Here is a 27,812-nt window from a genome sequence, read left to right on the forward strand (position 1 = left end):
AAAGTGAAGGAACTCAAATGTGCAGAAACCCCAGTGAAAGTGTTGTTACCCTCCACCTCACGCAGCGCTGCCTCATGTTTGGCAGTCCTAGTGGAAGCGGGTGCAGTGTGCTGCAACAAGTCCAAGAAGTTGGTGGTTAGTTTTAAAGCTGTACGTTTGCAAGAGTGCTGTCTTGGCTACTAGGGCTACACAATATATATTGAAATAAAATTGATATCCCGAGATGGCTAAGTGCGATTGTAAAATATTGCAGATGCCAATTTAAGAAAATAAATGAGCTACTGGTTTCAGAGTGAAGCGCGTCATTTACACATGTGTACTTCAGCATCTCACATTGACACAAGAACCCTAAGGTTCTAGAACAGTTTTTACACAAGAATACTAATAGACTCCATCCTCAATGACAGATGGGTTGGTGTATATCCGATCAAATCAAGACCCAATGGACAAGACAGAAGTGACAATCCAAAGGGTGAGGATCTGGATGTGTGTCATGTTTACAGTGAGTAACTGACTGTGCTGACTGGTAAATACTCTTGTCACATGGGGCAGCCAAGCATGATGGACAGGCGAGAGAGGAGAGAAAGAGGTTAGCTTGTGATTACTGTCACTCTCGTCGCTGTCAGTGCGACCTCGCCAGTTCATCTCACACACCTGTCCGTTTGCTCTCGCGTACTTGCTTCTAAGTCTCAAGCCTCGTCGAGCCCAGGGTGCATCTGTCAGTCAAACACAGGCGACACCGACTGAAATGTGCCACAAGGATGTTTGCACTGACAAACATGTCTGAAAGGAGTTTCGGTTAACACACCGTTACCTAAAATCTAAGAATTTACAGACGCAATGGTTTCATTTCACATCACAATTGAGCACAAGTCTTAATTGAGTAAAAGTCTCAACTCATTTTCTTAATATCAACTAGTTATGATAAATGATATACAGTATCAGCTTCAGTAGATGCCACGAGTCAGTTTGATTTCAACTGTCAAAATGGCGTTTATTAAACTTCACTACCCATAATTCTGAAGAGATATCCACCAATCAGAGAAGTTGCTGTTACTATAGAAACAAAAATGAATGCAAAAGAGCTTAGCAGTTTATGGAATAGCCTGTATAATTACAATGGCCTATATGTGACCCTGGACAACAAAACCAGTCTTATGGGTCATTTTCTTTAAATTGAGATTTATACATCACATGAAAGCTGAATAAATAAGTTTTCCATTGATCTATGGTTTGTTAGGATATGACAATATTTGGCCGAGATACAACCTTTTGAAAATCTGGAATCTGATGGGTCAAAAAATCTAAATATTGAGAAAATCGACTTTAAAGTTCTCCAAATGAAGTCCTTAGCTACGCATTACTAATGAAAGGAAATAAATGAAATTTACACCATTGTGAGTTCCCCACCACTAAATTCAAGTGTGTGTGGGTGTGTGTGTTTGTGTGTGCGTGCGTCTGTGTGTGTGCGTGCGTGTGTGTGTGTGCATGTCTGTGTTTGTGTATGAATATACATACATGACATGCCCGTATGTGTTTGTTTGTCTGTGTCTGTGTGTGTGTGTGTGTGTGTGTGTGTGTGTGTGTTTGTGTGTGTGTGTATGAATATGCGTAAATGCCCGTATGTGTTTGTGTGTGTTGTTACAAAACTGTTCCACACATTGATCGAATTCGTCGTCTTTCAGGTTATCCTCCTTTGCCAAGCCAGTCTCTGGACATTCTGTATCATTTTCACATTCATTTTAGAAAAAATAATTTACTATGTTCGTTAAATTATTGCTGTAATTAAAGTTTAAATTGAGCAGAATTAAATCTCAGAATCCATGGCTTAAACCGTAACCATTGCGGATTGTGTACACTGTGCACGTGAAGAAGTCGCAAGCCAATGAGAGGCGCTGTAGCAGACCGTTGCTAAGAAGAATTTTTTTTCTTTTTACACAAGAAGGGTTTGTTTTAACGCTCTCTATTGGCTTACTGCTCTAATGACGTTGTGGAGAGTTATGAACCCGAAAGGGGGAAATCTAAGCTTGACATAGATACCAAACTTGAGTAAAAAGTTTTCTTACTTTTTTTTTGCGCTATTTTGCTGCATCCATTCACAAAAATATATTTTATATATTTACGGTAGGAAATTTACAAAATATCTTCATGGAACATGATATTATTTACTGAATATACTAATGATTTTGGCATAAAAGAAAAATCGATAATTTTGACCCATACAATGTATTGTTGGCTATTGCTAAAAATATACCCGTGCGACTTACGACTGGTTTTGAGGTCCAGGGTCACATATGTAGATTGTTTTTTAGCTATTGTTGCAAATTTTCTTTGTAAAGAAAATAACATTCAATTTTGTTGTGGAAAATGTAGAATAATCTTTTTTATTATATATATATTTTATAATAATTGTTATATTACAACATTTGTTTGTAATATTTTTTCAAAACAATACATATTTGTGTAAAAAATGTATGATAATAAATATTAAAATTAAAATGTTAAATATATAATTGAAAGAATAATATATTTTTTAAAAATGTAGTGGGCAACAATTAATCACGATTAATCACATCCAAAATAAAAGTTTGTGTGTATTTTGTATAATTATTTTGTATGTATAAATACACACACAGGCATGTATATTTAAGAAAAATGTGTTATTTATATATAATATATTTATGTTTAATATAAATGATGTATAAATATATATATACACAGTATATACATGCAAATAATTCTGAAATATATACATGCATGTGAGTATTCATATATACAAAATAATTATACACCGTACACACACATATATTATGTAAACACAAACTTTTATCTTGGATGTGATTAATCGCGATTAATCGTTGCCCAGCACTAAAAAAATTATATAAAAATATATTTTTAGAAATATGAATACCATAATATTGTGAAATAAAATTGTTAGATAAACTCTATATAGTTATATACAATATCTTGTTTATCATACATAATATTTTTCAAGTACTATTTATATATATATATTTTTATTATTATTATTTTTTTTCATTTAATTACATAATTTTCACTGTTTCATGTGGTTGTATTCCGGATACACAGTGAACACACGTTAGAGATGCACGGATCAGCTTTAATATCACCCGAATCCGCTGTTAAAAATAAATCATCCACCCGCCAAATGATTTTCTCCGATTTAGATATCCGCACCCGTTCGTCACATTACAATCATTCTAATTCTCAGTGTTAAGCTGATGATATGGTAACGTATTACACTGAATAGGCTGCTGTTCAATTAACATGAAATAATTAAGTAAAAATTCTTCTTTGGCAAACCTGCATTTCCTTAATAGCCAGGCTTTAGACTGTTTCCATCCATGCGACTTCCCGAACACACACAAGAGAAATTAAATATGTTCATACCAAGCAAAGGCTGGATATAGGCGTTATTAATTTATTTTTAATTCTCCTTTTTAAAAATTCTCTCTGATCTGTTTTGCCTCCATTGCTGCTTAATCAAGTGGACCCTGCAACTGCGTAGATAGCAAATTAGTTCCTGACAAAAAAATTAAGCTTTAACACATTAATATTTCCTTCATTAATAGTTTATTTCATCCACCAGCAACCCACTCGCATTTAATTGGAATGTTATTTTTTATTACTTGGCCCGTCTGACCCACTGATATAACTGTGATCTGCGCATCACTAACACACGGCTTACAACTCTTTATTGATCCATTTAAAAAAAAAAAAAAAAATCCCTACAGGGAAAATGAATTCCCAGACCCAAGACTGCAGAAAAGTCTGTTGTGCTCTTGGAGTCGGTGGGTGCAAGATCAGTAGTGAGGATAAAGAAGATGGCAACAATCTTCACAGGTTTTAAGCTGCACACTCACCATCAGAAAGGCTTACTGTCATAACTGTTCCTCGAGTTATTGACTGACGCATTAGATCAGTTGAGCGGATGCATTTTCATCTGAACTGAAGATGAGAGGTTCTCTGAACCAGGGTTAAGGCTATTGTTATTTTCTAGCAGTGCACAAAATAATATTCACATTATTAAAATGCAAGAGAAGAAAGTTCAGCAATGATGAAACAAATATGATGTTTATCTAAAGTAATTTTTGCTTATTGGTATGGTTGAATTGAATCATCGATGGTCAGCAGCAAAGAAATTGGCTAATAAAAAGTGAGATGAGATGCATGCTTACATTTAGTCTAGAAGTACAATAACATGTTCACACAACGCCTTACTCATGATTTCTCTCAACATGTGGAACGAAAGGGTGTCAGTCAATAAATGCAAAAACAGAGTAACTTGCATTACTTACAAAAAAGTAACTTGAATATTTTGTTGTAAATATATAAGTAATTCTTTACTTTACTAGTTACACATTACTTGTACTGAGTTGTCATGTACCTTTGAAAGGAATATCATTTTTTAATTTGTCTGAACAACAATGCTTAACTGGTGCAGTATTGTATTTCCTTTAATACCTCCAGTACTGAATACACGTACAGTTCTGGTCAGAATAATTGGCAACCTTGATAAATATGATCAAAGAAAGCTTGGAAAATAAATCTGCAGATCTGCAAGTAAAACAATTGAAAGTGAAAATAAATGTTTTTCTCCAAAACACATTGGCCACAATTATTGGCACCCCTAGAAATTCTAATGAGTAAAATATCTCATATTTTTATCTCAAGCATATTCCCATTGATATTTAATTTGTTCTTTTAGCACACCAGGGCGACTAGGAGCATGAAATTCTAACTTCTTGTTTCATAAATATGAGAAAACACAAAGGGCAAATTTCCATAATGAGTAAAACCAGAGAATATAGTTTTGATGTGCAGCAAAAGATTGCTGAGCTTCACTAAATAGAAAGTGACTGTAAGACAATAGCTAAAGCATTGACAATTTCCATTTCCAGGGCAATATTGAAGAAGTTCCAATAAACTAAAGATGTTACGAATCTGCCTGGAAGAGGACGTGTGTCTATATTGTCCCAATGCACGGCGAGGAGAGTTTGAATGGCCAAAGTCAGTCTTGGGGTCAAAAAGCCTAAAAAATAAATACAGAACGATAAAATAAAACAACAATACCACAAGTTGTTTGGAAGAATTTCAAGCAAAAATTCTCTGCTCTCCTCCAAAAACAAGCTCCAGCATATTCAGTTGTCAGACACGACTGGAACTTCAAAAGGGGCCTGTTTCTATGGTCAGATGAAACAAAAAAAACAACAGAGTTTGGTGCTAACAGAGATAAAAAAGTACCCCATGCCCACAGTTAAATATACTGCTGGATCTTTAATTTTGTGGGCCTATTTTTCTGCTGGAGGTCCTGGACTTCTTGTTCAGATACATGGCATCATGGTTTCTATTAAACAGATAAAAAATCAAAACCTGACAGCCTCCAACCTGACAAAACCTGACAGCCTCCAACCTGACAGTTGGATCTTCCATCAGGACAACAATCCAAAACAAACACTAAAATAAAAAAAAAATGGGTCACTGAGCACAAAATGAAGCTTCTGCCATGGCCGTCCCAGTCCCCTGACCTGAACCCTACAGACAATGAGTGGGCTGAAATGAAGAGAAGAAGCACCAACATGGATCTGGAAATCTGGAGAAATGATCTTCAGGTGTCAGGTGTTCTCCAAACAGGCATTATGGGAGAAAACTCAGAGCTGTTATCTTGGCAAAAAGAGGTATGAAATAAAAGGGTGTCATTAATTGAGGCCAATGTATATTAGAGAAACACAATAGAGATTTCCCCCCCATTTTTATGTCAATGAAAGGTTAGATTTTTGTGATTTTTTTATTACAAAATCAAAAAAGATTAACAATACAAATTTATTTTCAGAGGCTTCTTTGTTCATATTTACCAAGCGTGCCAATAATTCTGACCAGGACTGCATAAAGAAGTCGTGTTGAATTATGACCAAGGGTAGTGGCAAAGTACCAAAGTAGTAGCAGCACAAAAATTCAATATATTCCCATGAACACTCTCTACACACGACTGCACGGCTGAACTGTCATTATTCAAGCAACACCCCCCTCCAACAAAAAGCTACTCATGCCAATTTTCCTCATTTGTAACTGATGATTATCTTGAGAGGCTAATCATTACTGTTCCTAATTGACTAAATTAGCCATCAAAGAGAAGGAGCACATCCGTGTGTATTTAACATCTAATCAGTCAATTGATGGGTGATTCGAGGTAAGTGGAAAACCAACAGCTTTCAGTCCAAACGAACACAAAGGACTTCGCCAACAAGTGGACAAGGGACATTGCTCATACCACGAGCTGCAGTCAGTCCTCTTACTGCTAACGCAAGCCTATTTTAGTCTTTAAGTAATGTCAAACCATCAATAATTCGCATAATCAATTACAGAAAACAAGCTTGTATAAAATTCTGATCCTCAGAGGCCTTGTCAAAGAAAAATTATTAAAATGTAGAAGGGGGACAAATGGACTCTGTAATTACGGTTTAATTGCTTTGCGTTTTGAGATAATAGAGAAACATTAATTAATTTGCTAAGCAGACGCTCTCAGTCTCTCTTTGAGTGATGCTGAACATGGATGCCATGCTGAGCGCCTCCCGAGTGATTAAAGTATTTCTTCTGTCTTCTCGTTCCTTTTGTATGCCCACCCATTATGCGCGGACAAAAGCCATTCTGAGTGTGTTTTTTTTTCCTTTTTGTGATCTATCAAACATGTGGGACTTCTCATTTGTCCAACACAAATGAAATCCTTGATTTCAAACACTTAATACGTGAGAATTCAAAATGCACAACCTCCTGGGAAACCAAATGTTCCTTGCTGTTTGAAAGGGCTATAGGGCATTGTTAAAGTGGTTGTTGTTATATATAAATGATAAGAGACCATTTTTCTCATGTTGTCAGATTTATTTAAAAAAAATTACTTTCCCATGACAATGAACAAAAATTAAATACCGGCATCAATAAAATGTGTAAATGTATACTAAAAATTATTTTACAATCATATACAAAAAAAATCTACTATCCCATCTGAAATGTAATCGTCTGTAATTATATATATATATATATATATATATATATATATATATATATACACACACACACACACACACACACACACACACACTGAACAAAATTATAAATGCAACGCTTTTGCCCCCATTTTTCATGAGCTGAACTCAAAGATCTAAGACTTTTTCTATGTACACAAAAGGTCTATTTCTCTCAAATATTGCTCACAAATCTGTCTAAATCTGTGTTAGTGAGCACTTCTCCTTTACCGAGATAATCCATCCACCTCACAGGTGTGGCAAATCAAGATGCTGATTAGACAACATGATTATTGCACAGGTGTGCCTTAGGCTGGCCACAATAAAAGGCCACTCTAAAATGTGCAGTTTTACTGTATTATGGGGGTCCAAAAACCAGTCAGTATCTGGTGTGACCATCACTTACCTCACGCAGTGCAACACATCTCCTTTGCATAGAGTTGATCAGGTTGTTGATTGTGGCCTGTGGAATGTTGGTCCACTCCTCTTCAATGGCTGTGTGAAGTTGCTGGATATCGGCAGGACCTGGAACACACTGTCGTATACGCCGATCCAGAGCATCCCAAACATGCTCAATGGGTGACATGTCCAGTGAGTATGCTGGCCATGCAAGAACTGGTATGTTTTCAGCTTCCAGGAATTGTGTACAGATCCTTTCAACATGGGGCCGTGCATTATCATGCAGTAACATGAGGTGATGGTCGTGGATGAATGGCTCAACAATGGGCCTCACGATCTCGTCACGGTATCTCTGTGCATTCAAAATGCCATCAATAAAATGCACCTGTGTTCGTTGTCCATAACATACGCCTGCCCATACCATAACGCAGCCGCCATAGTGGGCCACTCGATCCACAACGTTGACATCAGCAAACCGCTCACCCACACAACGCCATACACGCTATCTGCCATCTGCCCTGTACAGTAAAAACCGGGGTTCATCTGTGAAGAGAACACCTCTCCAAAGTGCCAGACACCATCTAATCTGAGCATTTGCCTACTCAAGTCGGTTACGACGATGAACTGCAGTCAGGTCGAGACCCCGATGAGGACGATAAGCATGCAGATGAGCTTCCCTGAGACTGTTTCTGACAGTTTGTGCAGAAATTCTTTGGTTATGCAAACCGATTGTTGCAGCAGCTGTCCGGGTGGCTGGTCTCAGACGATCTTAGAGGTGAAGATGCTGGATGTGGAGGTCCTGGGCTGGTGTGGTTACACGTGGTCTGCGGTTGTGAGGCTGGTTGGATGTACTGCCAAATTCTCTGAAATGCCTTTGGAGACGGCTTATGGTAGAGAAATGAACATTCAATTCACGGGCAACAGCTCTAGTGTACATTCCCGCAGTCAGCATGCCGATTGCACGCTTCCTTAAAACTTCTGTGGCATTGTGCTGTGTGATAAAACTGCACATTTTAGAGTAGCCTTTTATTGTGGCCAGCCTAAGGCACACCTGTGCAATAATCATGCTGTCTAATCAGCATCTTGATATGCCACACCTGTGAGGTGGATGGATTCTCTCGGTAAAGGAGAAGTGCTCACTAACACAGATTTAGACAGATTTGTGAACAATATTTGAGAGAAATAGGCCTTTTGTGTACATAGAAAAAGTCTTAGATCTTTGAGTTCAGCTCATGAAAAATGGGGGCAAAAACAAAAGCGTTGCGTTTATAATTTTGTTCAGTTTAATTATAAAATGTCATTTAAGACAACAATGAATTTATATTTTATTTTGGGGTCATTTATCAAACATTTGAAGTGTGATTCATTTGTGATTCATTTGATTAAAAAATGTAAACAAATTTAAATATAAAGTAATATTTGAAATATTTATTGTATTTATATATGTTTATACATATACACTTAATTAATTAACCCTTTATGATAGACCTATAGAAACAAATATTTGACTTTTTATTTTCTTAGAATGGCTTAACTTGAAGTGCTGTAAAAAAATGTTTTAATTTTTTTTAATTTTAAGGTCCTTTATGATATGTTGCCATACGGCAACAACGTACAACAGTGGAATTGTTTTAGAAAAAAAAAAAGCCATTTAAATTAGATTTTTTTCCGTAATAGCCTACAAATGCATTGTCAGTATGACAAGCCGTTTTAACTTTTATTCATTTCCAGGATACTAATTCTTAATATCAAGAAATTAAATTTTTACTAGGTAAAATGATAGTTATTGATAAGGAATTAGATTTCTACTATAACAATGGCAATTTTTGATTAATGGTTAATTTCTGATATCATGAATGTGATTGTTACTAGTAAGAATTTTAGACATTTTAGATATCTAAAATAATATTGATATCAGATTTTCAGATATAAAAAATGATTTTTTTACTGGTAGCAATTCAATTGTTGATATCAAGAATAGACATTTCAACTAGTGACATTTGAATTATTGATATCAGGAATTAACATATTTACTAACAAAGAAATGATTGATATCAAAATTATATTTCTACTAGTAAGAATCAATTATTGATATCAACAATTGATTTTGAATGGCAGCCTATGGTGACATTTTAGTGAAAATACAATTATAGATATCAAGAATTCATATCCTGGAAATGAATAAAAGTTCAAACAGCTTTCCATATTGGCAGTCCTTAACCTATGACTAATCAACATTATATCACTAGCATTAATGTTGTTATTGCTACAGCTTAACAGATTGCAGCTGACCTGTCTAGCTAGCTAAACTATTGCAATAATGTCATTCCACTATTGCACAGTGTTGCCGCTTGGCAACACAGACATTTGATCGATTTACCAAAAACTGATTTCATAAAAACTTTTTTTTTTTGGTGAATATGTCATCATAACTTAACTGAGGTGATGTTTTGATTTTTTTTATGTATGTGATATGGGATGGTCCTTGTTTGTTACTGACGTTCTAGATTGCTTTCAGCAACTACCGACAAGAGACGGCAGTCTGTCAAAAATCGCGCCACAGAAAAAAATTGCATGTCATGTGACTTAACCAAAGCACATCATTGGCTAAACTAAGGTCTTCTCATTCCAACAAAAAAACATTAGAATGTTTTCTTAAAGAAACATGGGCAATGAAATGAACACAAAGAGTATGTTGCCATATGGCAACACCATGCGGTAGAGGGTTAACTGTATTAAAATTCAGAAAGACTTCAGCCCTTCTGTACCTCAAACAGTACAGCATGGCACTGATATGGTCATGGTCATGAGTTTGATTCCCAGGGAAAGCAAAAACTGATAACAAAAATGTGTATCAACTGGGATAAAAGTGTCTGCCAAATTTATAAATGTAAATGTGCGCAAAATAACAAAAACATATTCTAATACCTGTTTCCGTGGACATGTGAGGCACAGAAGGCATAGCTGTAGTGCAGGAGGGTAGGGTCCACCAGGGCGTTGTTATCCGAGAAATCCATCAGGTCTTTCAGGTAGCAGAGGTGACGATGACAGCCCCTCACCCCGTATCGAGCGCAGTACTCATCCAGAACAAACACCTGACCGGGGCTGAACCAACCCTACAAACAACAGCATATGATGAGAATAAAACACATTTAATATGAACATGAAATTAGCTGTTCTCAGCCAGTCTTTTTCAGCCAAATGCTTCAGAAATGTTTATCCTAACATAACATTACGTAACGTAACATAAATGAACGTAGAGCAACGCAACATAACATTGATTAAAAGTGACAAAGATTTCTGTCAAATAAATGCTGTTCTTTTGAACTTTCTATTCATTAAAGAAGCCTAAAAAAAACCTATTAGGTTTCCACAAAAATGTTAAGCAACAACAACTGTTTTCAACAATTATAATAATAAGAACCATCATTTTTAATTGAGTACCAATAATAATTGAGCACTTAAACATCATAGTACGATTTCTGAAGAATCATGTGTATGTATGCATTTATGTATGTATGTATATAGCATTAATGTATGTATGTATATATGTGCATATTATAATGTATGTAATATACATAATAATAACTACATTAAATATGCCAATTTTTCTTTAAGACTCCTAAATATCCAGCTGTATATATTATACTCAGGAAAAAACATGAGTCACAACAATTTTCTTTAATAAACATTTGCACAGCATGTCTTTCATTTGATCCGCTCACATCACGTACATCAGCATCATTCTCACAGTAAAAAAAAGCGTATTATTAAGTGACTCAAGAAAGTCAATTTGCACTTGCATTAGGTTAGTGTTTATTTTGGACTTTAGATTCATGTCACCAAATAAAGGTATAAAACATACACATGTCCTGTATCTGAGGGCCAAAAGCAACAAGTGCCACAGTAAACAGCGAAGAAAAAGTTTTTTAAAAATGCCGCTGACCCCAGCAGGACCTCCGTGAGGTCAAGACATTCGTCAAACGTACACCCGTACCTAGTTTCTCCTCGACAACACTGCTACGCTAATTGAACTCGAAGTGTCTAATTTCAGCACGCCTCTCATTTCACGCCAAGACACACACACACACACACACACACAAAACCAAACCGCAGCGTGCGAGATGAGCTCTTCCAAAAAAAAAAATTTGTTAAAAACACCCATCTATTTCCAACATTTAAACAAACGAGTGCAAGGTTAAGTGCAAACAATTAATTCATATGCAGAAAAGTCACACGTAATGCAGGCGGGTGGAGATCGCCGCGAGGCTCCTGTTGCATTCATTAGCTCATTCATCCCTCACATAATAACTAAATTAGGCATGAATCTTACAAACTTAATTAAGACGCCTTCTCTGAAGGAACGTTAGCAAATTAACACTTTGAGGGGGCCGCTCGCCCACGACGGTGCGGAGGGCCGCGAATAAAGAAGAACTGCGATGTCTGAGACGTTCACAGGAGACCGGCAGTCACGAGGGACTGTCGCACGCGAGATACCGAGACCCTCTGACCTCCCGTCAGGAGCAAAGACAGCAAGCTTCATTAAAGTCCAGTGACGCACGATTCCAACAAAGATGATGTACGGTGTATTTCGAGACACGTGCACTTGATAGCTCTGTCTCTTCATCAAACGATCTGTGTGACCTATGCAAACTCGCTCTAATGATATTTGAATAAGTCTAATGTCAGTTAAGTGCGGACGCCTGTCAAACCTTTCAATATTTACAGATACTATATGAATAAAGTGTGTGCATGATGTGTTACACAAGAAGCATCCAATCTTGCAATCTCAAAAGTATGTTTTCCCACAGTCATATGCACAAACTCTCAATTTTGAGTAAAAATTGGCTTTGGTGAGTAAATAAACCGGAGTTACTCACCAGTTGGCTGGTAACTTTATAGACATACAAACAAACCATCTACTAAAGGAAACATCTGTCGAGCTTTCTGACAACTTTGACCTCTGGGGAAAATTTGTCATCAGAAGTTTGTATAGGAGGGCTTTTTTAATCCAGAACTGCATCTAGTGACGCATATGTGGAGTATTTAAAATAAAATAAAATAAATAATTTGGTATAGAAACAATCATCACTCAGATACTGCAAGTATATTTCACAAATAATTACAAAGAACTGCCATGTGACACGTCGAATTAAACGTGAAAGTCTGAAATACCCTTTTTCTTGTAAAACATACTCCAATAAGTTTTATTTACAGCTGCGAAAAAATTTTGTTTACAGTTTAAGCATCTAAAATTAAAATATGAGAAAAAAAATCTCATATATGATGATGCAAGAGACACAATGACCCGTGCAACGTCACTTAACATGCAATAAAAGGCGAAATAATCCCATTGTCATATGGACAAAGCACAATAAAAATAAATGTGAAATAACATTTTATGACCATTAGAAAAAAATAAAGTTTGGACCCTTAAATTTTAATCTCAACAATAACTTGTGATGTGCAAAAACGTACTTAATTAAAATCTAAATAATTATAATAATTTTAAAATGCGAGATGAAATTAATTTTATGGAGCCAGTGGAAATATTAAGTTCTTTCCCAACTGGCCAGCAAAAAAACACACACACACAAAAAAACATTTAAGGCCTGAGCAACCGCCCATCTTTCCACTTTTTCCCCCTTCAACTTTCTTCTTTGTCACAGTCCGTATCTTCCCGTCTTGGTCAGATCTATTAATATTGCACCATTCAGGGCTGAGGCACGGTGGCCCAGCGCCGAGCCGAGTGCCACAAGATGTTCCACTCTGGCAAACAGATGGCCTGCTCGTGTCTTGGCTCCTACCGCTCAATTAACCGCTAACGACCGACTGAGACGGCAGCAGCATCATCCTAACCAACACGGCCCAGTCTGGCTCTCAAACACACACATACACACACACACACACACACACACACACGCACGAGACTGACGACAAAACCTTGCTTGTGGACGACAAAACCAATTTCGTTTTTTGGCTTAATACATATATTATACAAGAAAAGTTCACTAAGAAAAACAAAAATAAGTTCTGTATGGTATAAAATGGATTTTCTAAATCAGTAAAGGATAAAAAAAGAAATGTATTTATAAAATAATTTATTTATATTATTTTTTATTATATGATTTGAATATATATATATATATATATATATATAGTCTATGAATTTATTGTATATATACGTATACACACACACACACACACACACACACACACACACACACACACACACACACACACACACACACACACACACACACACACACACACATATATATATATATAGAGATAGATACAGAAATACTTGTTAATTTTGTTATTTTTTTCTATATAGCATTGAAAACAATGACTTAATTTAAATATTAGGGCTTTTTCAGCACATTTAGCTCTCGGCTGAACTGGATTGTCGCTAGTGCATTAATATGCATAACTTTATAAAATTCGCACCTCAGAAAAATCATTTATTTTAATATAATTGACAAACCAACTAATAAGTCAACAGTCTCTCCTGCTGGATTCATATGCGTCTCTTGTGTGGTCAAGGCATGAATCCTCCAGTAACTGACAGTAATAGAAAGCTTTTTATGGACCATCTATAGGCCATTTTGGCTTGTTAATAAGGGCAACCATGGAGGAGTGTGTCACAGGGAGAGTGTGTGATTATGGGATGGAGGGTGAAGGGGATGCGAGTAATTATATTAAGGTTGGAGCATGAGTACTCATCACTGTCCCTAATTTGAGGACACATTCACAGCCTGAACTTTTTTATTGAAAATATGCACTTTTTTTTGAGTCACTTCTGAGGATTCGCACACAGTCCAATGAATCTAGTGTTTACATTCCCTGTAGTTACGAGGAAAGAAAATCCAAATATTGGTCTTTGAATCACCAACAGCTCACTGAACCTAATCCCTGTATCAAACAACAGCTGATGCAAAAAAAAGTTGAGCCTTACAACAGCATCACTTATTGATTTTCCTTCAGGCCACTTGTATTGATTGTGAGTTTTTTTGGAGTAAGCTTGAAAATCTGAGACTTGAAGGCTAATGTATAATATAATAATATATATATGTAATATAATATACTACAATTATCTATCTATCATCTATCTTTATATATATATATGATTTCACACCACATTTGGGATCATACTGAATCGAACACATTTATATATATATACACATTTACATTTATATTAGAGGTGGGCATAGATTAATTTTTTTAATATAGATTAATCTCACTGGAATCTTGGAATTAATCTAGATTAATCTAGATTAAAATGGCTCATTTGAATTCTGCCGAAGGCATTCAGAATATGTGTGCTACCCAAATAATGTCTAAAAGTAAGTCTTTGAGAATAGTTTGCCTTGCGTAGGGATGTGAATTTCTGCCAAAAATGCCATTCGACAATAGAGGAGCAATAGTCGAATATCGTTCAAAGAAAATTATAAAATAAAATAAATAAATAAAACGCACAATTACAATGACAGAAAGGGAGGCCAATTTCATCTTTAGCGATTTGTCATCAAACAAACTGTTTATTAATTGAACAAGTAACATGTTTTCGTAATTTTTTTTTTAAACATAGTAACTTACGCTAATTGGAAGAAGAAAAAAACAATAAGCACTATGTAGCTACAGTCCTTTTTTCGCATCGCCAAACCAGATGCTAGTTAGATAAAAAAATAATGTCATATGTCATAATTGATTTTATGTGAACCTGCCTTTACCGGCAAAAGCCTCATCCTTTTTAAACAAACTAGTTTCAATCAATGTAAACTATTCGTGTGACTATGCCCCTGCGCAATACACACACATTACCGCGGGATGGCGGGTGTTCATTTCATAAACCGTACACAATGGTAGCTTATTTATTTTGTAGCCTATAAATTAATGTATATGTCCAACGGGTAATGTCATACTTTTTTAGTAGTGCTATCGTGGCGTAATAATCTGTTTGGTTGTAAAATGTATTACCTGAATGAAATGAAATCGAATGTTTCGTCCTGTGGAATCATTCATTCACAGACAGCTTACGAAGATGTTCAACTAATAAAGATCTTCATCGCTGGCAAAAAATATGATGCATTTGCTTTCACTAGACTAAACTGTAGCTCTTGGTGTTCTTAAATCTTCCTGTTACGACTCCGTGTCGAGTGTGATTGAACGCGCTTCAGTGATTCAGTGCGTGAGGAACTGAACAGAACTGATTCGCGAACCGATTTAGACAGATCTGCCAACTTGTTTGATGAAGTCTTTGAACAGAATCGACCCAAAAGAGTGATTCATTTGTAAATTGAGCATCGCTCATGCCCATAAAATACAGCGCGCTTGGAACTCATTTAACAACATGTAAAGTAACGAGAGGAACGATCGCCCAACGTAACATGTAAAAGTAAACACCTTGTGTCCCTGACAGGAAAATACCCTGCTGCGCAATTTGCGCGAAAATATAACGATATTCGAAAAAGCTATTTTATGATCCCAACCCAACTTTGAGAATAGATTAACGGCGATATTTTTTTTAATCGCACGATAAGATTCTCACGTTAACGCAGCATGTTAACGCCGATAACGGCCCACCACTAATTTATATATGTATATATACACACACAACATGTTTTGATGTTTTTCGATGATCCCAAATCTGGTGTGAAATCAGATTAAAACCAGATTTTTTGTTAAGATTGGTTTTTTGACAGTACGTGTGCTTACATTACAATAGCAACTGATGCAGGTAAACAGATATTGTCGAAACTGTCTGAACAAACGGATCGTATTTCATTACTTGCAATCCTAAATATTGCAAAAAAAAACTAATCTAAATCCAAAGATAGAGAGGACTGAAGTCTGTATATAGTCTATATAAGACACATTCTATAGTCAATCATACCGTATGCATGTGGTCTACTGAAAAATCCGTTCCCCCTCCGTTCGTTTCCCTGAAAACAGGCCCACTCCCCCACAGATGTCACATCCCAGAAGGCATGGGAAAAGCAGCACATTCAGGTGGCTTTTGTGGCTCCCTTTAGCTGAACACAGAAGTTTGAACAAAGGCTGGGGAGTCTTTACAAAGAGCCAAACGCAGACAGAGTCATTCAGAAGCTGAATGGATAACAGAAGGTGCTCACCCGGAGCAGGTACGGAGCAACAATAGGGACGAAAAGAGAGATGGGGGGGGTATGGGGGGGGGGCGACAAGTGAGGGTGTTAACAGCAAATGGTAAAAAATTATGGTATTTATATTATATATTTCTTTCTCCGTATATATATGGGGGAGTATATATATATATATATATATATACACAGATATTACAGTATTTTTTTTTTACCATTTACTGATATAAATATATATATATATATTTATAAATAAAAATAACAAAATGATTAATTTGCAACATTGGCTGTGTACCTCCACCCAACTTGAAGTCCATTGTGGGCTATTTGCCCGCATATGTTCCTAACGCCTGTTCCAATTTCATCACACGCACACAGGCATAAACAGGAGGCAAATGGAGGAGACGGGATGCAAGTGGATGGTTTTCCTATTTGGGTTGTATTGATTGGAAGTGTTTATCCCTGTCTTAACCGTGAGCCCTCACTCAGCCGGAGGGCTACATCCCTCCCCTTCAGTCATACAGTATAAACCCCTCCTCTGTTATACTTTCACCAACACATCGCACACTCACTTACGAGCAGGCACAAATGGAATCAACAGACTTGTTGCTAATTTTGCAAATGTATTTAAAACGTTCTCATTTTAAAACAGACAGAATCCAATCTATTCTTATGAATCAGTTTCTTTTATTTAAGTAAATCAAAGCTGTACAGCACAACCAGTGAAGTCTAATCAATTCCTGAACGAATGATTCTTATATGCCAGTTCATTTATAGTGAATCAAAACCACTCAAAACAACCAGTGTAGTCCGACTTCTGAACAAATGACTCATATGAGCCGATTATTTTTAGTGAATCAAAACTATTCATCACTACCAGTGAAGACCAAGCAATTCCTGAATAAACGATTCTTATATGTCGGCTCATTTTAGTGAATCAAAAACATACAGCGCTACACAATGGAACCCCAGACGAATTATTCTTACCAATTTGTTTTTTTTTTCAGTAATTCAAAACCACACAGAACTACAAATATATTGCAAACAGTTCCTGGATGAATTATTCTTAAAATCATTTTAGCGAATCAAACCATTCAGCACTACTAGAGTAGTCCAACTGATTGCTAAATGATTGGTTCTTGAGTCAGTTCTTATAAGTGAATCAAAAACATCCAACACAACCATAGTAGTCCAGCATCAAAATTAATGAGTTGTATGAACTGGTTCTTTTCAATTAATCAAAAACATACAGTGCAACCAGTGTAGCCCAATCGATTCCCAAACAAATGATTCCTAACGATTCCTAAACAACTTATTTTTTTAGGAGTTAAACACATACAGCTTAAATTTGTACATTTATGCTGCAAATTATATCATCACTCGCCAGTTTTTCTCCTAAATATTTCTTAGTCCTAAAAATACTTTAGGAGCCATAAAGTAACCAGAATTGTTCAGAGGACCTGCTAATAAAAACATCATATAATATGTGTGATTATTAAAATTTGTGTGTGCTCTCTCTCAGCTCACCAGGCAGGAAAAGGAGTCGTTCATGCGATGTGTGAGCGTGTGTTTCTGCAGGATGAAGAACAGGCTGGTGTGGTCGAAGTTGCAGGGCATGGCAGAGATGAGCTCCTCCACTCCCTGTCTCTGAGTCTTCTCCAGACCTGTGCCAGAAACAAACACAGTCAGAAGTCTGGCACGCGCTGGCATATGGAGCCGTTTTGTGCTGGGAATCTTATCCCCACCATAAGAGAGGGCCAGTTAATGCCCGTTCGTGTTGTTAACATGAAGACATTCATTAGAGCAAAAGGGGGAAAATGTATATTTAATTTTTTTTTATACGTACTACTATTCACTATGACGGTTCACACCTTAAAACGCTGTGTAAAAGACCACAATCTGTGTTTGGTTACACAGTCTCCATCTTCGTACACATCCCGAGTGTTTGCATTTCACCTCTTTTGGCCAAAGCTAGGCTGTGAAACTCAGTTTTCCACATTTCAGCTGCAAAAACTGGCAGGCACTAGGGAAGCGTGGCTGTAAACTGCTGTAAAATATTAGCACTTTGTCCACATGCCCACATAAATATCGGCACCAAAGTGCTCTAATTTATCAATCGAACACCCCTTGCATTCAAACCGGCATTCAGCCTTTTAAAATAAAGGGCAAATGTTTGCTAAGCTATGATGGGCTGAATGTCCTGATCTTTAGCGCATTAAACGTTGTGCGGAAACAACATATAAACAATATATTGTGACTCCCAAGCACTTAAAGCAATTTTTTCATATGAAGTTGTATGAAAGTGATGTCACTTGTTCAGACCGCGCTGATTGAGTCTCGACCTTGAGTAAAAGGAGCGCACCTTTGTGAGAGCGCTGTAATTAGGAGGAACGCAGGCGCGCGTTCGCTGACGGTCTGTCCCGTTTGCATTCAGACTTCCTGACACGAGGAAATTGAATGCGGGAGAAAAAGGGAAAAAAAACCGACGCGTTGGGCATGATGCAAAGAGGCCGAGGGGTTAGGGCAAGTCAGAGAAAGAGGGAGAGGAAAGAAAGACGCGAGGCAGAAAAAGCAGGAGAAAGCACTAAAAGTGTGCCCAAGTTCATTTCCAGTCCTTTCACAAGCGTCCTCAAAATGGGCTAATGGGAGGTCTGTGAAAAGCCTAACACTCGCTGGCGGCGTGTTGAGAGCCCACATGTGCAGTGCGAGGGCCTTCGCTTCTCAAGGACCACAAAAGACCAAGGCTTTTGAGACACATCTCCTGACGCCTCCATGGCCAGCGGCACCTTCTTGAGACGAGCATTAGTGATTGCTTTTATTAACGCTGCCATTTCTGGCATGCCAACGACTTCATATTGATGGGGAAAAAGCCCCGTACGTGCCTGGAAGCAGTGTGGGCATTTGTTGGTTCCCCTCCCAAAAACATCACTTGTTGGGTGAGCAGAAGTACGATCTCCAATCGACAAGAGTCGGCCCCATTGTCCGTCCCTTTTAATTCGATGTAGGTCATTTTACATTCATAACACACGAGAAAGGGACAAAAAAGAGACAAAAGGAGATAAAGAGGAGCGAGACGTGGTATTGATCCACGTTGCCAGTCTGACGGATCGGGTTTGACAGGAGCAGCACATTGATCCGTGTCAACTTTAAGTTACCGCTTTTGTCCACGGACAAGTGGACGGAGTGGACGGAGGGGGTGCGTTGTGTTTAATCCCAGCTGAAGGGGCCGGGAACGTGCCTCGTGTGCTTCCCGGTCCAGGAGTCACATCAGCAGTCACATCCATCTGACATCTCCCGACAAGTGGGACGGGAGCTTTATGACAGGTATCAACTGCGATATCGCAGGTACGGCCTGGCGCGTCGCTTCAAGTGAAACCAGGCAGAGTTGGGAAGACTAATGAAGCAGGACAGGACATCGGTGTTCACACGCTTGGATATGAAACCCGAGCCTTTGATGTAAAACAGAGATCTGTCTATGAGAGGATGCCGGTCACTGTTGAGTATAAGGCAGTGAGACAGCTCAATGTTGAGATCTGTGCGAATCAATCAAATGATATGAAGTCCAATGTCAGGGCGAGTTAATAACTTCACGGACTCGTGAAGCGGAACATGCTGGATTTTGTTAACAGGCATCAAATGGGCCTGGATTTTTGAGTTTTAGGTGAATTCATTGGATGGCATTTTGAAATTTGTTTTGAACACACGATAAAATTCAATCTGTAAGAAGTATTTCTGAAAGAATGCATTGCCTTTAAATTGGCCGAATACCACAGTTATCAGTGGCTTCAGTGGTATTCGCACGGTATGAACAGGCAATCACGCTGTCTCCGTGATCCGACAGGCACCGAGGAACTTCTCCATGCTCTTTGTCATTCGATTCGCCATCCTTTAAGGTGCCTTTTGCATCCAATTTCGGAGATATTAAAAGATGCATTGAAAAATAACTTTGTATGAGGTCCAGTAAGACAAGAGAAAAGAGACCTTGAAAAATGGTTTATGAAACTCAATGGCGGCGCTTTCAAGGATAGAGCCAATTTGTGAAGTCACTTTGTGATGCAGGCTTCAGGAAGACACTTTATTCATAACTCAAAAGCCATTTTTTAAGTTTATAATTACCATCAGTGCTCATAAAAAAAGATGCTTTACAGTGATTTCATACCTATGACCAGATGAGATTGTATCTAGTTTTAAGGCATGTTCCTTAGCACTTAGATAAGGTTCTGCACTAAATGAATGCCCTGTAGCTCTCAGAGCGGTTCTTCAGGAGAGATAATGATATAAACCTCATTCGGCTCACTCTCTGTTTGTTGAAAGTGAGCAAACTGTAGCATTTCAGTTGTATAAAGGTTCCTCCTTTCACTCAGCAGCAGTGTTTGGGTTATTCAAGCCCCCCGCTGACATTTGTTTAGACTGTGTCTGTGCAGCGGCCCATTGGATCGATGGCTGGCCACCACAACCTCCAATTTCAAAGTCCATTCAAGAGGGGACAGCTGAAGGTGGCAGAAAAAGAGCCCACTTTCTCTTCATTTTTACACATTCGTTTAGCAACCTTAGAAGGTTTTAAATTGGAGCATTAAAAAAAATGTTGACGTGTCTGAAATCAAGCAGAAGACAATGTATTGCAATGTCATTTGAAGATGCTTAATAGCATCTGAGAGATGAATAAAAGATAACGTACTGAGTAAGGACACAGGGGCATCTTTTTGGGCGTTTCCTCCTCTGCAGTTCTGCTGGTTCTGGGCGGGCGCTAGTGGTTTATAGGATTGGCCTGTGGCGCGGTACATGGCCTGGACCCAAAGAGCGCGGTCCTGATCATCATTGCTGGCGAATACCACCTGATCACCTTCTCGGACAGCGCTGAAGAACGCTCTACCGCCCTGAAGACCTGCAGAGATGTTGTTGTTGTTGCAAATTGATCTGTATCAGTCAATTCAAGAACACTCCGCTAAGAAACACTGATATACGTGTGTTTACACACATAATGTCTCGCTATAATGTGTTTCGTGCATTTGATGCTGATCTCAAAAGTAAAACTGCTTTATACTCTGATAAACATGTAAAACAGTATACAATGAAAAACATCTAAATTATCTGGCCAGAATTGTCTCGCATAAGAATGCTGTAGAGATTTTTTATAATTATAAAAAAAGATGATAAATATATTATTTAAATATGACAAAATATGCATATAAAATATGTTATAAACATCTATAAATGTATTGATATATTACCATGAGATTATAAATATGTATTTATAATCTACAACATATTACACTGTAAATATTTATAATATATGTTTTTATTTTTACATATAATACATACAATCAGATTTACGATACTCCCTTTTCATATTATTTATTACTATATATTATTATTACTACAAGATATTCTGAATCTATAAATGCTGTTTCCCCCTTATTTCATTCTCTGTAATTAAACAGATTCTGGTTTTCTTCAACACTTCATAGCCACGTCATTTATTTCTTTCAAATGTAAAATTCAAATTTAAGACCGGGCTCACTGAAATTTGTACAATTTTGAAATAAGTAACTGCGCACAGAAGCATTTGACTGAGTTCCTAAATAACTGGTTAGTGTTGAAGCGTGTGTGTGTACCTGGCTGCGGATCGGAGTAATCTACCGTATACCCGTCCAATTGCATCAGCTCATGCGGCTCGGACTTCTTCTCCCGGAAACTGCACATGGCAAATGTGTACTGACTCACCTGAACAACAGAAGACAGAGAGAGAGGAGATCATTGTAACAGTTTTGCTCTCAATTTTTTTAACAAAAAAAAGAAAAAAGATTTAAAAAAAAGAAGGAATTTTCACATTTTGTGCATGGATGAATTGTGGTATTCGAATTCTAAATTTTAAAAAATGATTACGTAAATGTTTACACCAACAGAAAGCCATATTTCTTGCTCTTTGTGTGTGTGTGTGTGTGTGTGTGTGTGTGTGTGTGTGTGTGTGTGTGTGTGTGTGTGTGTGTGTGTGTTATACATTAAATTAAACAAGAGAACCTGATGATTCACATGATTCCAGTTCTGTCGTTTCCATCTTTCTCAGAAACATGGTGGTTATGTATGATAGTGATTTGGCTTATTTTTTTTATTAAACCAATGGCGTTACAAAACTAAAATAAATACTTCAAAATGAGTTTTCTTTTGGGAAAATGTATTATCTAATTATAAAACGCATGAAAAAGTGCTTTTCCCAGCAACAAATGAATTCAATTTAAATATAAAGATGTAATTAGGATGTCAACCCACCTGAACAAGCACAAAATATCTCCTCTTCCATCGCTTCCACACTCGCTGGCCTAAAGCGTAGAGATACCTACAGAGAAAAACACATTATGATGAGTGTCATGGTCAAATCGAATTGACATGAGGAAAAAATTATCATGTTAAAAAAAACATAATCATCAAGCCAAGGTATAAAACCCATATAGGAAGTTTATGGAGTTCAGTTGCTGCCATTCATTAATTCCCAAAAGTCTGAATTCTATCATGTTCACTCAATGACGGAGAATTGTAGGCTATTGATTAACACACATTCTTGAAAATATAACAAAAAAGAAGGATGTGTGCAGAAATATGGGTGAGATGAAATCAATTCTTCATAAATGGACACGGAAAAAATATAAACAAATCCCCAGTCAAGGTTGAGGGGGCAATGAGTGCATGGAAGCGGGCCAATCCGGGTCAACATGTGGCAGAGGTAATCATCCACTTGTGAAAGTGATTTTCAGCTCACTCTCTGACACCTTTCTGATACACATGATCCCATTTAGATAGCAACAATGGCCGGCAAACGGTGGGCAGGACGACCTCCGGGTGAACGCAGGCACTTTCCAGCCGACTCTGGTCACTCCACGTCAGATAAATAATAATAATATTCTAAAAATACACAACATTTGTTTGATTATAATGAAAAAGTTCAGGTTTTCCTATCAGTATAGTGTAGATGAGAACCAGTCAGCGGGTGGAAAAGAGCTGCAATAAGAGCTTTAAAATGTTTGACATGATTAATTCAGACTATTTCATTTCACACATCAAGAAATTAACGCGAAATGGTTGTATTATAAATTATAATATAATAAAACACAACACTGCACTGTAAAAAGTGATCAGTTGACTTAACTTAAAAAATTGAGGAAACCTGTAGCCTTAGTAATAAACTTGATGCGTAATTGAAAAAATTAAGTTATGTGAACTTGACAATTCCACATAACAAATTTTTACGTTTATTTAATCATTTTAATCCAACGGGTTTCCTCACTTTATTTTTTTAAGTTAAGTCAACTGACCCCCACTTTGTTGAATCAGACTCAGAGAAATCCTCTGCAGCAGATTTGATGTATAATTTCCTCAAACCTACTCAGTAGAAAGTGCTCAACCTGTTTGTAGGCTATAAAAACATTTAAATCGGCCCGGCCTGTTCTCAGGGTCCACTAACATTCCGGAAAAGTCAATAGGTTTGTCACTTATAAAGTGCACATGCACGTTAAGATACTGTATTGAGCTTTAAAACATAATACAACTGTTAAGCTCACAATTTATGCCAATACGACTGTAAAAAGCTAGATTAAACGCATTACTATAAGAAAGCGTCCTTAGATGTTATTACCACGGTAGCAGTGTCCCCATGTGGTTGAACGGCAGTATTGCAGATACAATAATTTGGGCCTTGTTAGAGAAACACAAGCAGAATGGATTTCTCTGTGTAAAAGCATTGGTAAACCTGTCATTCAATTTAATGACATAATACACATAAAAATACTATTTGCGAATAATATGCATAGAAATTAAAAACATTTTACAAGCAGAAATAAAATAAAATACAACTATGAGATGAAAAACTCAATTTTTAAAATTGACATTGCATTTGGCAAGTAATTGAAATAAACATGATTGAGTACTAAAATAACTAAAACTAAAAGAAATAATTTTTTTTTTTACAAAAGCACACATCAAAATGTCCAAAACTGAAATTAAAATAAAAACTTAAAATATAAAAGTTTTATTTAAAAATATAAATAAACATTCTTATAGTATGTACACAAAATGAAAACAACGTCTTACTAGACTTTTCTCTCACAGCAATAGGTAGTATAAAAAATGTAGTCACAAATGCAATGCGTGGTTGTAACTGAAAGGGAAGGTAAAAGAAGATTTTATGAGAGAAAAATGTGAATGTGTAAAAAGGGCTTTAATGTGAGCCCTGGCCCTCAAACGAATGAGGGCAAAGATGGTTTTAAAGGGGTACAAAGAGAAGTACAAAAAAAAGGAGCACGGGGGAGAAAGAAAGTAAGTGAGACAGAGACAGACTGATCAGACTAGAGCTGGCAGCTCTCTCTCTCTCAGGGCCACGCTGGGTCACTCCACAAAACTGAATGCCTCCCAATTCTTCAGTCGCTCTGCTGATAAACAGATGGCTTCTTTTAATGGGGTGCACTCAACCTGAATATCCCGCTCCCTCTCTTCCCATGCACTGGGACAGTCATCAGGTGTTTGTTTTGGTGGATGCGAGTGGGTATATGGGCAATTGGACAAAACCGAAGACTCGAATTATATGATTTTGGTCGTGCGAATCTCAAAAGACCTGTTGAAGAAATCAGATATTTGTCTAACTGGAAAACTGAAATAAAATGAACTATTATGTACAATTCATTTGATTTAAACTTTGCTGTTGTGGTAGGTAAAAAGTAATTAACAAAACACTTATAAACAAATTATTAATTTCATATTTTAATTAATATTTAATGTTTACTTGTGTTTAATGCAGCCAAATTTGTATTAAATGTTTTTAATGTAGCTATTTATTTGAATGTTCATTATTAAATTTTTAATTTGTTGTACTTTTGTTGCTTTTATAAATACCAAATCTAAATTCTTGCCCAGAAAAACATCGATAAATTCGTTTTATAATACTTTCTTTCTTTTTAAATGTAGCTATTTTTTTGAATGTTCATCATTTAAGTTTTAATTTAGAAATCTGTTGTTTTCCTCCATTGTAATTCTGCTGCTTTTAGAAATACCAAATCAGAATTTTTAACTAGAAAAATAAAAATATATTATGTTTTCTTTTAATTTTTGTTTTACTTATGTTTACTGTTGCCAAATGTTTATTCAAATGTTATTTAATGACGCTATTTAAATGGTTATTATTTAATGTATAATCAGTTTTTCCTCCCTTGTAATTTCCCTGCTTTTACAAATACCAACTCTAAATTCTTGACCAGCTTATTATAAATAAATTCATTTTATAATTTGTTTAATTAAAAAATTTTGTATGCATCATGAGGCCGAAAAGTATCACAAAATTTCTTTGACTTGTGTGGTATATTCCAAGTTTTCCGAAACCACATTTGTCCGAGGAACAGGCTGAAATTCAAGTCATTATTCATTAAAAATATTGTCTAATGAAAAAAAAAAACAGAAGAGGGTGATTAAATAAGAAGAGGGTAAAGTAAGCAATTAAATGTTGTATAAAATGTCACATAATTCTGAATATCAATATGTCTCAGCAGAAACGTAAGCACTATATCCGTGTGAGAATGGCCTGAGATAGTTTGAATCTGTGTGAGCATGTAAATGGTCCTCGTCCTCTGCGATGTCTTGTGTGATCTGCTAAAGAGGTAATTCCAGGTTGAAGAGGCTTCTGCCAATTAGGACAGGGCTCTCAGGGAGCCGCTCTATAGAGGAATCACGCAGGGCCTCTGTGTAATTAGCAGGCTGATGGCACTGATATGACCCCTGACCCCGTCCCGCTCAGGGAAGGACCCCAGCAGCTGGTCCAGGACATCTTCTCTGCTGCTATACTCACTTTTGGAAACTATGAGTGAAAACCAACAGATAGAAGGATCTGATTTTTTTGTCATAAAATGAACCAACATTTACAATTCATTCGATTAAAAAGATCACTGTTTAGGTAGGTAAAAAAAGTGGAAAAAGTGAGAAAAAAGTAATTTACAAATAAATAATTCATTTTATATATTTTTTTTGTTTACTTATGTTTAATGTTGCCAATTTCTTAATGTTTTTTTAAATGTAGTTATTTATTTGAGTGTTATTTAATTTTTTATTTGTTATATTTTTTCCTTCTTTGTATCAAATCTGATTTCTTGACCAGGAAATAAAAAATATATTTTTTATTTAATTCATGACCACTTAAATAAATAAATTAATTAATGAATTAATAATAAATAGGAGATGTAGTAAGCCCCTGTTCACACAGCGCATTGATCCCATAAAATTGCCATAAAATTGCTAGAGAGCCTTGTGTGAACGCAAACACGTCCCAGGACATTGCCTGTGTGAACAAAAGGCAGGATCAATGCAGTAAGGGATGTCGTACGCTGTAAAAAATTATATGATCAATAAGTTATTACAACATATGTTTTTACATTGCTTTAACTCATCAAAATAAGTTTAGCAATTTTCAACTTTTATTTTATAAATTATACAAGATTCAACTCCTTTAAAGTCAGTTTAAAGTAATTTGAGTTGAAATGGCTTAAACATCCAATTTGATTGTACTTAAAATATAAGGCAGCAACTTTATTTTTTACAGTGTAGTGATGATGCTGAAGCTGAGATTGTTTGCCAGCTTAGTGGAACTGTACGCGACGCGTTAGTTTATGATCAAATCAGGAAAAAAACGCACAAGCGTGGTTTCGAGAGGGAGAAATCACAGAATATAAGCAAACTTAAGATGCTGCGGAGACATTATATGTCATATCGATGACACAGATCTTTACGGGATGTGTGTGAACGCATGTACAGATTCCAGAAAATCACTGGCAGTGTAAATTAACCAAAATCAAACTATCCCAGGACAAATAATATGTATTTTCCGAATCTCCGTGTGAAAGGGGGTAGATTGAGCTAGTTTTGGGGGTTTTATGAATAATCTTGGGGGTGTCAGTGTCAGACAAGATACCATTTCCAAGTCCAAGTAAACTTAATGTGTGACATAAGGGGACTCACAAGAACAATAAATGAAATGTACCAGACACAAGATGGCACTATAATCACGCTTTTCCCAATGTACCTCATTCATGTAAACTTACTTTGAGCTTTAGTTTTTTTTTTCTACCGAGAAAAAAAAACATTCGAACAAATGCTAAACAAATTATATGCAGTATATATTATAATTACAAGTTCACCTAAGGACTTATTCATTCTATATTTATATAATAATTCAGATTATTCCTCACATGTGAGAAAAAACCCTTATATTATTAAA

The 27,812-nt window shown here is 36.5% G+C and overlaps 1 protein-coding gene across 11 annotated transcripts in view; it reads right to left on the reverse strand.

Annotated features, from left to right (window-relative positions):
* The window catches only part of cadps2 (Ca++-dependent secretion activator 2), a 146,223-nt gene that overhangs the window by 32,764 nt on the left and 85,647 nt on the right, over positions 1–27,812 (reverse strand). For all 11 annotated transcript variants that reach the window (XR_013196666.1, XR_013196665.1, XR_013196663.1 and 8 more), the window contains exons 9-13: positions 22,832–22,898; positions 22,177–22,285; positions 21,240–21,446; positions 18,089–18,225; positions 10,371–10,558 (exon numbers count right to left, since the gene is read on the reverse strand). Coding sequence is in view for 7 of the 11 variants with exons in the window: in XM_077210997.1 (XP_077067112.1) it covers positions 10,371–10,558; positions 18,089–18,225; positions 21,240–21,446; positions 22,177–22,285; positions 22,832–22,898 (708 nt within the window). In the remaining 4 variants the exon portion in view is untranslated. The remainder of the gene's footprint in view (positions 1–10,370; positions 10,559–18,088; positions 18,226–21,239; positions 21,447–22,176; positions 22,286–22,831; positions 22,899–27,812) is intronic.

This window comes from Siphateles boraxobius, unplaced genomic scaffold (assembly GCF_051911475.1).
Source record: "Siphateles boraxobius isolate OS27281-9 unplaced genomic scaffold, OSU_SipBor_1 65, whole genome shotgun sequence".
Classification (NCBI taxonomy): domain Eukaryota; kingdom Metazoa; phylum Chordata; class Actinopteri; order Cypriniformes; family Leuciscidae; genus Siphateles; species Siphateles boraxobius.